Source organism: Periplaneta americana, chromosome 7 (genome assembly GCF_040183065.1).
Source record: "Periplaneta americana isolate PAMFEO1 chromosome 7, P.americana_PAMFEO1_priV1, whole genome shotgun sequence".
In the NCBI taxonomy this organism is placed as follows: domain Eukaryota; kingdom Metazoa; phylum Arthropoda; class Insecta; order Blattodea; family Blattidae; genus Periplaneta; species Periplaneta americana.
The window spans coordinates 162,651,693-162,663,769 of NC_091123.1; the positions used below are offsets into that span (position 1 = coordinate 162,651,693).

General features: G+C 35.3%; 1 protein-coding gene across 1 annotated transcript in view; it reads left to right on the forward strand.

The window, feature by feature from the left end:
• LOC138703662 (15-hydroxyprostaglandin dehydrogenase [NAD(+)]-like) overlaps window positions 1-12,077 on the forward strand; it is a 45,587-nt gene that overhangs the window by 9,461 nt on the left and 24,049 nt on the right. The window contains exons 3-4 of the mRNA XM_069831725.1: window positions 8,715-8,841; window positions 10,073-10,179. Coding sequence (XP_069687826.1) covers window positions 8,715-8,841; window positions 10,073-10,179 — 234 coding nt within the window. The remainder of the gene's footprint in view (window positions 1-8,714; window positions 8,842-10,072; window positions 10,180-12,077) is intronic.

A 12,077-nucleotide genomic window follows, 5' to 3' on the forward strand; every position in this document is an offset into this window, starting at 1 on the left:
AATTTTTAACTCCCAAATATCTTTCGCTATTAATTTTTTCTTTTACTGTTTTTCGAACCCAAGCTTTTAGTAGAAGATCTCATTTTTTGTTACAGTCACAGGACATAAAGAAACAATTCCATGCATTCATTTTATGAAATATCTCATTTATTCAATTCCAAAAAAAAAATTTTTGAAATTTTAAAAAACGCTATTTTTCCTATAATTCGTGAAAAAAAATAAACTAGCAGCATTTCTGACAAAATAAATGCATAGAAACATGCAGGTACCTCATAAATGCTTGCAGTAAAATTTTCAACTAGATTGATTAATATTTGGCTAAAAAAGTTGGTGGTGAATCAAGAAAAATAAACTTACGGAAAAATGGATTTGAAAGTAAAATTAATATTCATGTAAATTAAAATTCTCCTCTGTTACATTCATCTAGTAACTTCAGGAAACCAACTTTAGAACAAAAAGTTACTAGATTTGTAATCAGAAATTTGTAAAATGAGAATGTTTTGATGAAAAAATATTTTTGACAGCCCTTTAAATTCCACTCCCCCTTATAGCCTTAATTAAAAAAAAATAAACATATTGGTAATCAGAATTGTACCAAATCCAATTGGGATATGAAAATATAGGCCTTCATTGTAAAGAAGTGAAATAGCCAATAAAAATTTCTTGGATAATTTTCATTATTTTCAAATGTACAGAAATTTTATCCGAACACATGTAACCTTTCGTTCTGAAAAGTAATTTTAAAATGTTACATTTGTTCGGATAAATTTCTGCATATTTAAAGGAAAAAACTAAAATTCTTTCAATAAAATGTATTATCATAATACACTGCTCTCTGAAATTGACTGAGCATATTGAGAATTAAATCAATGCATTTCCAAAAACACGCTATGAAATATTTAATATAAAACAATTTTGATCTCGAAAAGAAAGGAAAAAACGAGCAAAATTGTATTAAACATTTTTGTTCGAAATGTCTCAAAGAATAACCCCCTGACATTAATGACATTACTTACGGTTCACTCTTAATAGAACATCTCGTTATTCTTCATCTTTTACAATATCCACCTCGCGACAATGGAATTCCCTGTCACAAAGTATTAGGGGCTGCAAGACAATAAACACTTTTAAAAACTGCTTAAAAGATAACCTTCTTAGCATTTCACTCCAATCATACTGACTTAAACTATCACTGACTACATTGTTACTCCTTCCTTTAGACATGCATCCTGATAGTGCTGTATTTCCAAAATTGTCTCATAATAATCTCTTTCTATTATCTAGCATTATTTGAAATTGATTAACATTCTATGTATTTTAGCTTAATTCTGCTACATAGTTTGTATTTCAGTGTTTAATTAATACGGCCTTAACTCTGCCAGCCAAAATAAATCATTATTATTATTATTATTATTATTATTATTATTCATCTTCATCACGGCATAAGCCTTGTGGCTCGTTCCGTCTTCAAGAAAACTGATCCGACCATCTCATCCGTGGCCTGCCGACATTTCTTCCACCTACAGGTTTATATTTATTTATTATTTGTGGTATACGATCTTCATCCATTCTTTGTATATGATTTTGCCATCTTTGTCTGTATTCAATGATTGTTTCATTTAGACTCTGAATTTCCAATTCTTTTCTAATATCTTCATTTCCCTTTTTGCCTATGAGTCTATAACCTGCCACCTGTCTCAAAAATTTCATCTCAGCAGCCTCTGTTTTCTTCTGTTGTGAGACAGTCAAGACCCAACTTTCACAACCATAAAGCAAGGTTGGGATCGCCATTACTTTGTAAAGTTTTAACAGTGTTGCTCTATTACAATTTTTAAAAGTTCTTTTTATTGTACCACATAGTGTTTGGAATTTGTTTAATTTATTTTGCACATCTCTATTGTCGGTATATGACACAATGTAACCAAGGTAATTAAAATCACTTTGTTGTTGGATGGGCTTATTATTTATGCAAATTTTTGCTCTTAACAGATCTCTTCCTTTAAGAGCCATTATTTTCGTTTTTTCATATGAGATTTGAAGATTATATTCACTTGTAATATTATTTAATTCATGTATGGCTCTTTGTAAATTATCTTCCGAATCTGCAATTAATATCTGGTCGTCAGCAAACAACAGTGTATCAATGTTTCTCCCTTTTATTTTAAAATGTGTTTTAAGCATAGTCTGCCATCGTACAACTGCGTCATTAATATATATATTAAATAGGGTAGGCGATAATGGACACCCCTGTCGTACTCCTAAATTAATCTCTACTAAATTATCCTCTTCTATGGATTTCTCCAATTTAAAATTTGTATTTGTATACATATTATTATTATTATTATTATTATTATTATTATTATTATTATTATTATTATTATTATATGTGATTGGCATGACGTCACGGAAATACAAATCGCTTAACAACGTACACCAATCGTCTATCCATTTCTTAACTTACACATTTGTTAGCCATATGTGTAATTGTGGTGAGATTATTTATAGTTTTTGTAAAGTGAAAACTAAGACTTTCGTTAACATGCCTGGAGCAAAGTGCACACTGACGGTCTGTCGAAACAATTATTATGAAACTAAAAATAAAACCGTAGACGTCGCCGTTAGCTATTACGATTCTCTTCGAGATGAGAGCTTACACAACACTTGGAATGAAACTTGTAAAAGAAAAATTTTGCAATGGAGATATTCCAGCGTTCTTTTAGACTGTGCCACAACATAACTTAGGCCTATTTTTAAAAAAATCTTAATAATTGAAAGAATATGTTATGAAAGTGCTAGTTTTCTAACGAAATATCTTCCGGAATGCATCCTTCCCCGATTTTGAAGCATCCAAAAATAAAAGTTAAAAAGAAAGTAAAGAAATGAAAAGAAAGAAGAAAGAATGTAAACTCACTACTGGGTGTTCATTTCAAAGTGTGTCATGACGTCACTGTTGTTGGGTCACCGATTTGAAGCGAGTTTCAGCTTATATGTTAGAGAAGTTGCCTATTATTTAAGGTGTTCTTCAATCTGAACTTGAGAACGTGTACGGTATAACTTGAACGTCGTAGCAACAGATGGCGGTCTGTACGGTCTGTGTGCTACCATAACCTCTTTCGAACTGTATTTTGCGCGGGCAAGTCGTACGCAGGGTATTTGTTATCATAGGTTGCGTACGGTAACATTCCACAACGCAAATCAAATGCTCCGTGTCCATGTTGACCGTCGAAATTAAAGTCAACAAATACGTAAGTAATCGTCTTAACCCTCTCCCCATATCCCGACAGTACGTATTTCCAAACAGTTCACATTCCTGCCACTACCGGCGTTACCGTACGTATCGGTACGTACTCTTCAGAATGAACGCCGTACTTGCTAGGCAACTTCTCTGCCTCATAGATTATACACCTCTGCGGAAGTGTAGGAAGATTGAATTCTCTAGGCTCATCGGCTAGCCACATGACGGCATACAGCGAGTCATGACACACTTTGAACTGAACACTCAGTAGTTATCAAGTTCGATGTGTCCCTGTTCCTGTCTCTGTCGGTCGAAGTTTCTGTGAACGCGGGAAGGGATTCAGTCAGGTTCTATATCTTCTAGATTGTAGTTTTACTCATAAATCTTCAAATACAATAATGTTATTCACTAGATTTAGTTCACAACGATTTTAAGAAGGTAAATAAAGTGAGCTGTATACAATGAAATCGTACAGAAATCTTATTCTAATTAATCTATCACAAAGATCTGCTTCAATGAGTGTCTCAATATTGATATATGGTGAATTTGAACTCTATTTTTCAATAACCAAATGGAGATAATGGAGACTTTATATTTTGTGAAAACAATAAAATTACCTTTTATTTCTGTCGATTATATTTATGTTTTTATTGAATACCACTGGCTTCTGTCTGATTGTCAATTTATATTAAATGTGTTTTTTCTCTCTTTTTCTCTTTCTTCTTTTTTGTGTTATTTATTGGTTTGAATTAAGTTACTTAGGTACTGTATTTAGTAAACTGTCCTTGTAAATTTTATGTTATATTATTGGCTAAGACCACACCGTATACGAGCCTGGCTCTTACGGTAGTAGCTAGAAACATTTTTGTTTTATACATTTAATTTGTACTTGCTAGCTAGCTAGTTAAATAAAATTAAAATAAATAAATTAAATTAAATAGGGATGAAAATCTTTCCTGGAAAGAAAATAGTGTCATTTCTTATATAATAATAATAATAATAATAATAATAATAAATATGTAATATAAATAATATATTGGCTATAATAATAATAAAAATAATAATAAGAGGCTTGAGAGAAGGTGGGTATTGCTTACTTTTCAGTTTATACGCTATTGATGCAAAGAAAATATTTGCATGAGTTACTGATAAATGACTGTAAATAAATCGATCATTACTAAATGAAATATAAAAACTAAAGCAACCGTATTAGCACCGTACGTCTGGTATTGAAATCAGAGTTTAATAAATAACTTCTAGTTTTATATTCGTTTCTTAAAATGGTTTATTAAGAATTAGTTTAAAGAAACTATTGTCTAATATTATCAGCTGTTTTCATCTAGTATTTTGCGTCCAACTCAGTGTGTGATATGTTTATAAATAACATTGCAACTATGTGAAGGCCAGTTGCTGTACCGACGTGACGTCACAAGTTGAATGTCAGTGTGAAAGATCGGTGCCAACGTAGGAACGTGATGTCTGTAAACACTGCATATATGCATGCACGCGAGAACATGTAGCTATGCATACGTACATACATTACATATACAATATATAGACAGCATATAACATAAAGAAAATTCTTAAAACTTTGTACATTTCACTCTTGTGTAGCTACATAAAGTAAGTTATGAGGACCATAAATAACTTTCTGAATTATCTCAATACTGCATCAGAAAAACACTGATGTTTTGCTATTAGAGTTACATCTGTTGCAGGATTAAATACAATATAATTTCTTGGATTTAGCAGATCAGGGAGGTAGGATATGATGATAGAGACCAGATTAATCTTGCACAGGATAGGGACCGATGGCGGGCATATGTGAGGGCGGCAATGAAATTGCGGGTTCCTTAAAAGCCATTTGTAAGTAAGTAAGTAAGGAAGCAGATTAGTATCTAATAAATAGAATTTTACCGAAACTAATAAAAAGAACTATTTTCAAAATTAAACTCCGCGACATGCAGTGTAAATTAACAACCTGGAAAGAAAAAAACGTGTTCATACTGTAGAAAAGTTTGTTCGATTCGCTACCGAAAATTCCAAGCCATTACAGCAGGGCATACGTAGAATCATCTTTTTCGTTCGGTCCTCCATATGCACGAAATGTAGCCTGTGTCACATGGTGCAGACAGTGATGAACAATATGAGGGACAAAGGTCGTTCACTGAAATTATGAATGAAGAAAATATAGTCATACGTGCACCAAGAAAAGAACAGTGCGACACATGCTGTGACTACAAACTTAAAACTGTCAGTGAAGATGTATGTAAGTATGTATCCAAATGTTCTATCCACTTCACTTTACGTGATTTGGGTTCCGAATATTGCGGCTAGATGGCAGGACTGTGACCCATCTTTCTAGTTGTACACCACTTCGGCGGGCCACACTGTACATAATGTGTATCTGTGGAGAGTTATATCGTGCACTGGGGTATGTGTAAGTTTAGTGTCTGGAATGAGTGATGATGAAGATGAGTAAGGGAGAAGGGGAAATCCGGTGCCGGCACGTAGCCTACTCCTGTCGAATAGCACAAAGGAGGCCACCAGGCTTAACGTTCCCATTCGACGAACGAATCACTATCAACAGTGATATAAGTCTTCTCTTCATATGCACTGCGGAGAGATTTGGGATTTAATGTTATTTAACTATTTCTATTTCTATTTTAATGTCCACACACTGTACCTGTGTAATGGGCAATAAATAATTACAAATTACTTTAGGATGTAGGTTTATGAAAATGAATTGAAAACTGAACATAAAAAAGACTAAGTACAAATATCTTTAAAAATTAGTTAAAGAAGGTGTATGTCCCTGGCTCAATGCATGAAGAAAAATCATAAGTTCTATTGTAATTTTATTTAGGCTCTAGCTTCTCCCACAGAATGCATACAAAACGTATGATATTACATTACTAGTCGCACAAGAAAGCTCTGTTTTCTACCGTTGTTCTTTTTTGGAACTTACAGCCTCTTTTATGTTCAGTCTTCAATTACAATAAACATTCAAACAAAAATTATAATATGGCACTTATAAAAAAGATTTACAACAAAATGTAATTAATTCAAGCAAAATAATTATAAGCTAAAACTAAATTAATTTTTTATGACAGTACCGAATACTTAAAGTGCGTCTTTAAGATCTTCTGTACTTGCTGATACCTCTGGACAGGAAGAATGAATGGAGTTAGGGGAGAGATGAGTGTAGCCTGCTGCTATAGATTACTAGGACCAGACATGGTTATTACTAAGGAGCGGATTTCTATGTAATTAAATATTATTTTTGCGTGTGATAAAACACAATTGACAAAGTTAAAAATTCCGAACATGAAGCTTCAAGTTTAAAGCCCGAATTTTATTTAACATAAAAACACATATTTTCACAAAAAAAAATACGTAAATATATATTTTCAGGAAATCTATTATAAACACATAAATCTTGGAGTTTTTTTTTACCTAAAACTAAATCAAGGGTATGAACATTATTTAATTTAAACAAATCTCTCGCCTCTTGCTCATGTCCATCAAGTAAGGCAATATGTCTTGTTGTGATTCCCTGTTATTGGGCTTCGTCAATCGATATCCTTCAAGATATACTGAAAGATGGTTGTTTAAAAAACGATTTGGCTTTCCTATTAGCAAATCTAACCTTTTTGTGTGACACCGTAAAAAAACTCTAAACATCCAAAAACCTGTTGTCTGAAACAGGGAGGTGCGTGCCATGAAAATTAAATTAGACCCGCTACCAGGTTCAGAAGCACAATTACTAAGGGACAAATTCCAAAATGTGTTTGGGAAAAACAGTGGATATAAAAAAATGTGTGAAGTTGCTCAAGTATTTGAGGGTGTGCCTGTAGGTGAAATTGACGGTGTTTGTGTTTGTGACATTCCTATCTTTAAATATGCACGTCTGACGTCCTGTGATGTGAAAAGTCGTTGTTCAGAGATAATCGGCATGCATTTGTGATGGAGAATTTGGAGATGACCTTTGACCAACTACTAGCACTCAAGTGTGGTTGGTGAGTACCTAGTAGAGCTGAGACGAGATGTTATGGCACCAACCTGCGCTAAGTTTTAAATTGCCGGCCAGCAGGGTAGAGGAGTGGGGGTTGTTTGGGTTACGGTTCTCAAGCTCAGAGCGGCAGGCATATCCGTTTCATCTCTTTCCAAAAACATTCGTCTTACCTCAGTATCACCACTTTCCTACTCAAGAGTACGAAGGTGCCTGATGGAATTACGCCCGCTATTTCATCTTAATATTCTTATTCTCCGTCCGAATCAGACTGATCTGTGCTGGAATCAGATGTCCCTAAGTTTATGGAAATGTTCTCCAAAATACTGTCCATCACGTGCTCACTTTCAATGTATCTGTTCTCTACTTTCTTCACATAATACACTGATATTATTTAAGTGTGCTTAAATGCGACAGGCTCATGTCAGTAGATTTACTTGGCATGTAAAAGAACTCCTGCGGGACAAAATTCCGGCACATCCGGCGACGCTGATATAACCTCTGCAGTTGCGAGCGTCGTTAAATAAAACATGACATCGTCATACACTGATATCCATTTTTGGAAGAAGCGATTTTAGAGTCGGTCTCTGCTTATGTGTAGCGTAGAAATTATAGATGAGACTTCTTAGGACTTCCTCATCAAAACTGTCTACAGCTGCAACAATCTTCTTCTTCGGCTGTGATTTTTCCGGACTGGAGAAAGAATTTGCTGTTCCTGCCTCAATATTTTTCCCTTCTTTCTTGATTCTTGCCAAATTTCGCTTTGAAATACCAGTGGGAGCCAGTACTCTTGCAAACACGCTTTTCAATGGAATTGGTATTCCATTTACAACCTCTTCTGACATGAATTTCCATACATTGTATGCTATTTCATGTCCTTGACTATGAACTACTCTATGATTTCACACCTTAGACAATGCCATAATGAGGGAGCTCAGAAGGACAATGTTTTCAGTATTAGCAATAGCGGTAGTAGCAGAACGCTCTGAACACTCGGAATGCTAGTAACCAACTGCCCCAACACCCCTCCAGTTGAGTGTGAGGGCGAGTCCAAGCACACGAACTAAAATGTGTCTCTCGCGCTGGTGCCATAACTTCTCGTCCGGGCTCTAACTTTTTTTTTTCCAAGCTAAGTGAGGTATTTTTTTCATATTAAAAAAAAATATTTTTTTTTAGCAAATATTTTCGTACTTTTTAGCACATAAAAATAAATATATTTAAATTTTTTAGCACATAAAAATCCACTCCCTAGTTATTACAGATACACTGACCAGGAGGTTCCTGAGCAGTGACCATACTGATAGCGGTATTAGGTTGAGAAGAACCAGTGCCAGATCAAGTGCTAGCCATTGCGAACCAACCAACATTTTCGTATTACTGACATGTTATAAATAGGCAGATGCAGCGTTCAAGCATGTCATGATGATATCCAGACGAATGTTACTGAATGCTTGCTCTGTTTTCTAGAATGTAGCTGTTGCCGACTTGGATGCTCGCAAGGGGGAGAACTCTGTCAAGGAGCTGGAGGCAGAACACGGAAAAGGACGCGTCATTTTCATCAAGACTGACGTCACTAAGACAGATGAGTTGGAAGGTAAATAAATATTATTATATAAAATATTATAGCTGATTAATGACTCGAATTAGGGACGCTGACTTCAGACAGATTTGGGAGAAAATTCGGGTAGTACTTTGAGGTTATTATTATTATTATTATTATTATTATTATTATTATTATTATTATTATTATTATTAACCGAAGGTTAAAAAAGAATATGGACTTTCCCCTTTGTCATTCATAATAAATACATTCATTCATAGTGTTCTCCCCAAAGACAGGTCTTTCACTGCAAACCCAGCATTCTCTAATCTTTCCTATTTTCTGCCATCCTCTTTGACTCCGCATATGATCCATATATCTTAATGTTGTCTATCATCTGATATCTTCTTCTGCCTCGTACTCTTCTCCCGTTCACCATTCCTTCCAGTGCCTCTTTCAAAATGCAGTTTCTTCTCAGCCAGTGAACCAGCCAATTCCTTTTCCTCTTTCTGATCAGTTTCAGCATCATTGTTTCTTCACCCACTCTTTCCAACACAGCTTCGTTTCTTATTCTGTCTGTCCATTTCACACGCTGCATTCTTCTCCATATCCACATTTCAAATGCTTCTAGTCGCTTCTCTTCATTTCGTTGTGATGTCCATTTTTTCTGCCCCATACAATGCTACACTCCACACAAAGCACTTCGCTAGTCTCTTCCTTAGTTCTTTCTCCAGGGGTCTGCAGAAGATGCTCCTTTTTCTATTAAAAGCTTCCTTATATTATAGCTGATTGACTCAATTAGGGACGCTGTCTTCTGACAGATTTGGGAGAAAATGCATGCATGCATGCATACATACATACATACATACATACATACATACATACATACATACATACATACATACATACAGCCACCGGCGTAGTTCAGTCGGTTAAGGCGCTTGCCTACCGGTCTGAAGTTGCGCTCGGGCGCGGGTTCGATCCCCGCTTGGGCTGATTACCTGGTTGGGTTTTTTCCGAGGTTTTCCCCAACCGTAAAGTGTATGCCAGGTAATCTATGGCGAATCCTCGGCCTCATCTCGCCAAATACCATCTCGCTATCACCAGTCTCGGCGACGTTAAATAACAACTAAAATACATGCATATATTAATTTTCCTGATAACAGGGCTTCAGGCTAAATTTATCGGCATTTTCTAGTCCACGTTGGACGCCAACGCTACTCGTCCTCTACAGTTGAAATTGTGTTTAAGTAAGACTTATTGAAGCGTTTTTGTTGCATTTCAGAGGCATTCAAGAAAACTTACTCAACATTCAAGGCTTTGGACATCGTCATCAACAACGCTGGAATTCTGGACGATGGCCGGTGGGAACTTATGATCGCCATCAATGTGGTAAGCAGATTATAAAGACGAAGCGAATTACTGTACTATCCGAAAGCCTTGTAAAACGACGAATACATATTTTGCCAGAGATTATAATGAATAATATCACAACAGTAGAAATCAAGATTAATGAAAACATTAAGATTAGACAAATATTTGAGGTTATAACATTTTATTCTGAACTACACATAGGTACAAATCCGCTTTTTCAGGTATAGCTCCCTGTAAAGTTGACTTGAATAATTTCAAGGAAAAAATTGTTCGGGGACCTTTGGCTGAGCGCGCCAACGCTCTACCGACTGAGCTATCTAGGATCTATACCAGACCCCGGATAAATTTTTTTCCTCCTTAGGCCTATATTAACATACCTCAAGTGGGTTGACAGATCGGCAGATCCCAGCATTGAGTGCATACCAAGCTCTGTGTGACTTAAACTGTGGTTTTCTGTTATCGAAACAATAACGCGTATTATACAAATGTGGCTTTTTCAGGTATAGCTGACTTGATTAATTTCAAGGGAAAAAATTGTTCAAGGACCGGGTATACAGATCTGCTGGTCTGAGAATAGGTTTTTTTTTTAACTTGCTTTATTGACGTTTCAAGCCTATATATAACTGTATAAGTTTATTTAATACTCTCTCCCAAGTCTTGATTTAGTGTCTGCATATGTTTTTTCAAACGGGTCTAAAGATGTCATATTTATTTTTTTCAGTCTTTTTCTGATAACTTTTCATTTGAACTTGGGCCAGTGTGGAATCCATCTCTTGTCCACATCTTTGGGGTAACGGTTAGCACGTCTGGCCGCGAAACCAGGAGGCCCGAGTTTGAATCCCGGTCGGGGCAAGTTACCTGGTTGAGGTTTTTACCGGGGTTTTCCCTCAACCCAATACGAGCAAATGCTGGGTAACTATCGGTGCTGGACTCCGGCATTATCACCTTCATATCATTCAGACGCTAAATAACCTAAGATATTGATACAGCGTCGTAAAATAATCTACTAAATATATCAACCTATTCAATTGTAGCAGAAATTTAATAAGTCACAAATTAGTTGATCTTATTTGTACGAGCTATTCCATCTCAAATCTACCGAAATATATAGAAAATTGACCTTACAATTTCTAAATACAATGAAACTTTTTTTCTACGTAGAGAACTGTGATACAATGCTTTGTGCAAAGTTTGAGGCATCAGAACTCCATAGTGTTTAAATTAAAAATATTTAAATTTATCGTATTTTCATAAAATTAGCAACTTTAAACTGTTGTAGCTCCGAAATCGTTTCACCCAATGATCAAAATCATGGTTTATTTTGATGCTGAGAAATTAAAGTTTATATTGACATATAAACAGATTTTTTTACTTTTCATGGAAATGGAGAAATTTAGATTTTTCCTCATTAAGACGGCTTTGACACCGAAAAAATATTTTAAAAATATATAGTTAGATTCCGCATTGAAAGTACAAATAAACACATATTTTTTACTGATGGTATGTTGATAAGAAAGTATTGAAAATATCAAATAAATAAAATAAATAGTACGCGCGTGAACTAACCAGCTGACAGTGAGACGGGATCTAGCCGAGACAAGCAAGGCCAGGAGACAAACACGTGATGTTTCGTCTAGTAACGCATAGCTGGGCTAGCTTTATCACAAGTTTTAAAAAATACTGGAGTAAAATGACGCCCAACGCTGGCTTATCTTCAGCTCTCGGCCAGTGCGTGCGGTACTGCGCCGTTCAAGTCCAGGCGTGTGAAAATAATCTATTTAATACCCTCGAAACTTATTGCCATACCACCAAGCAAACAATGCCGAATCCCTCTTAATAATACAAGGTTTTTTCCTCAATATTTTTTTACATTTTTACAAATTGGCAAAAAGCCTAAAAGTAAGTAAAATCAGATT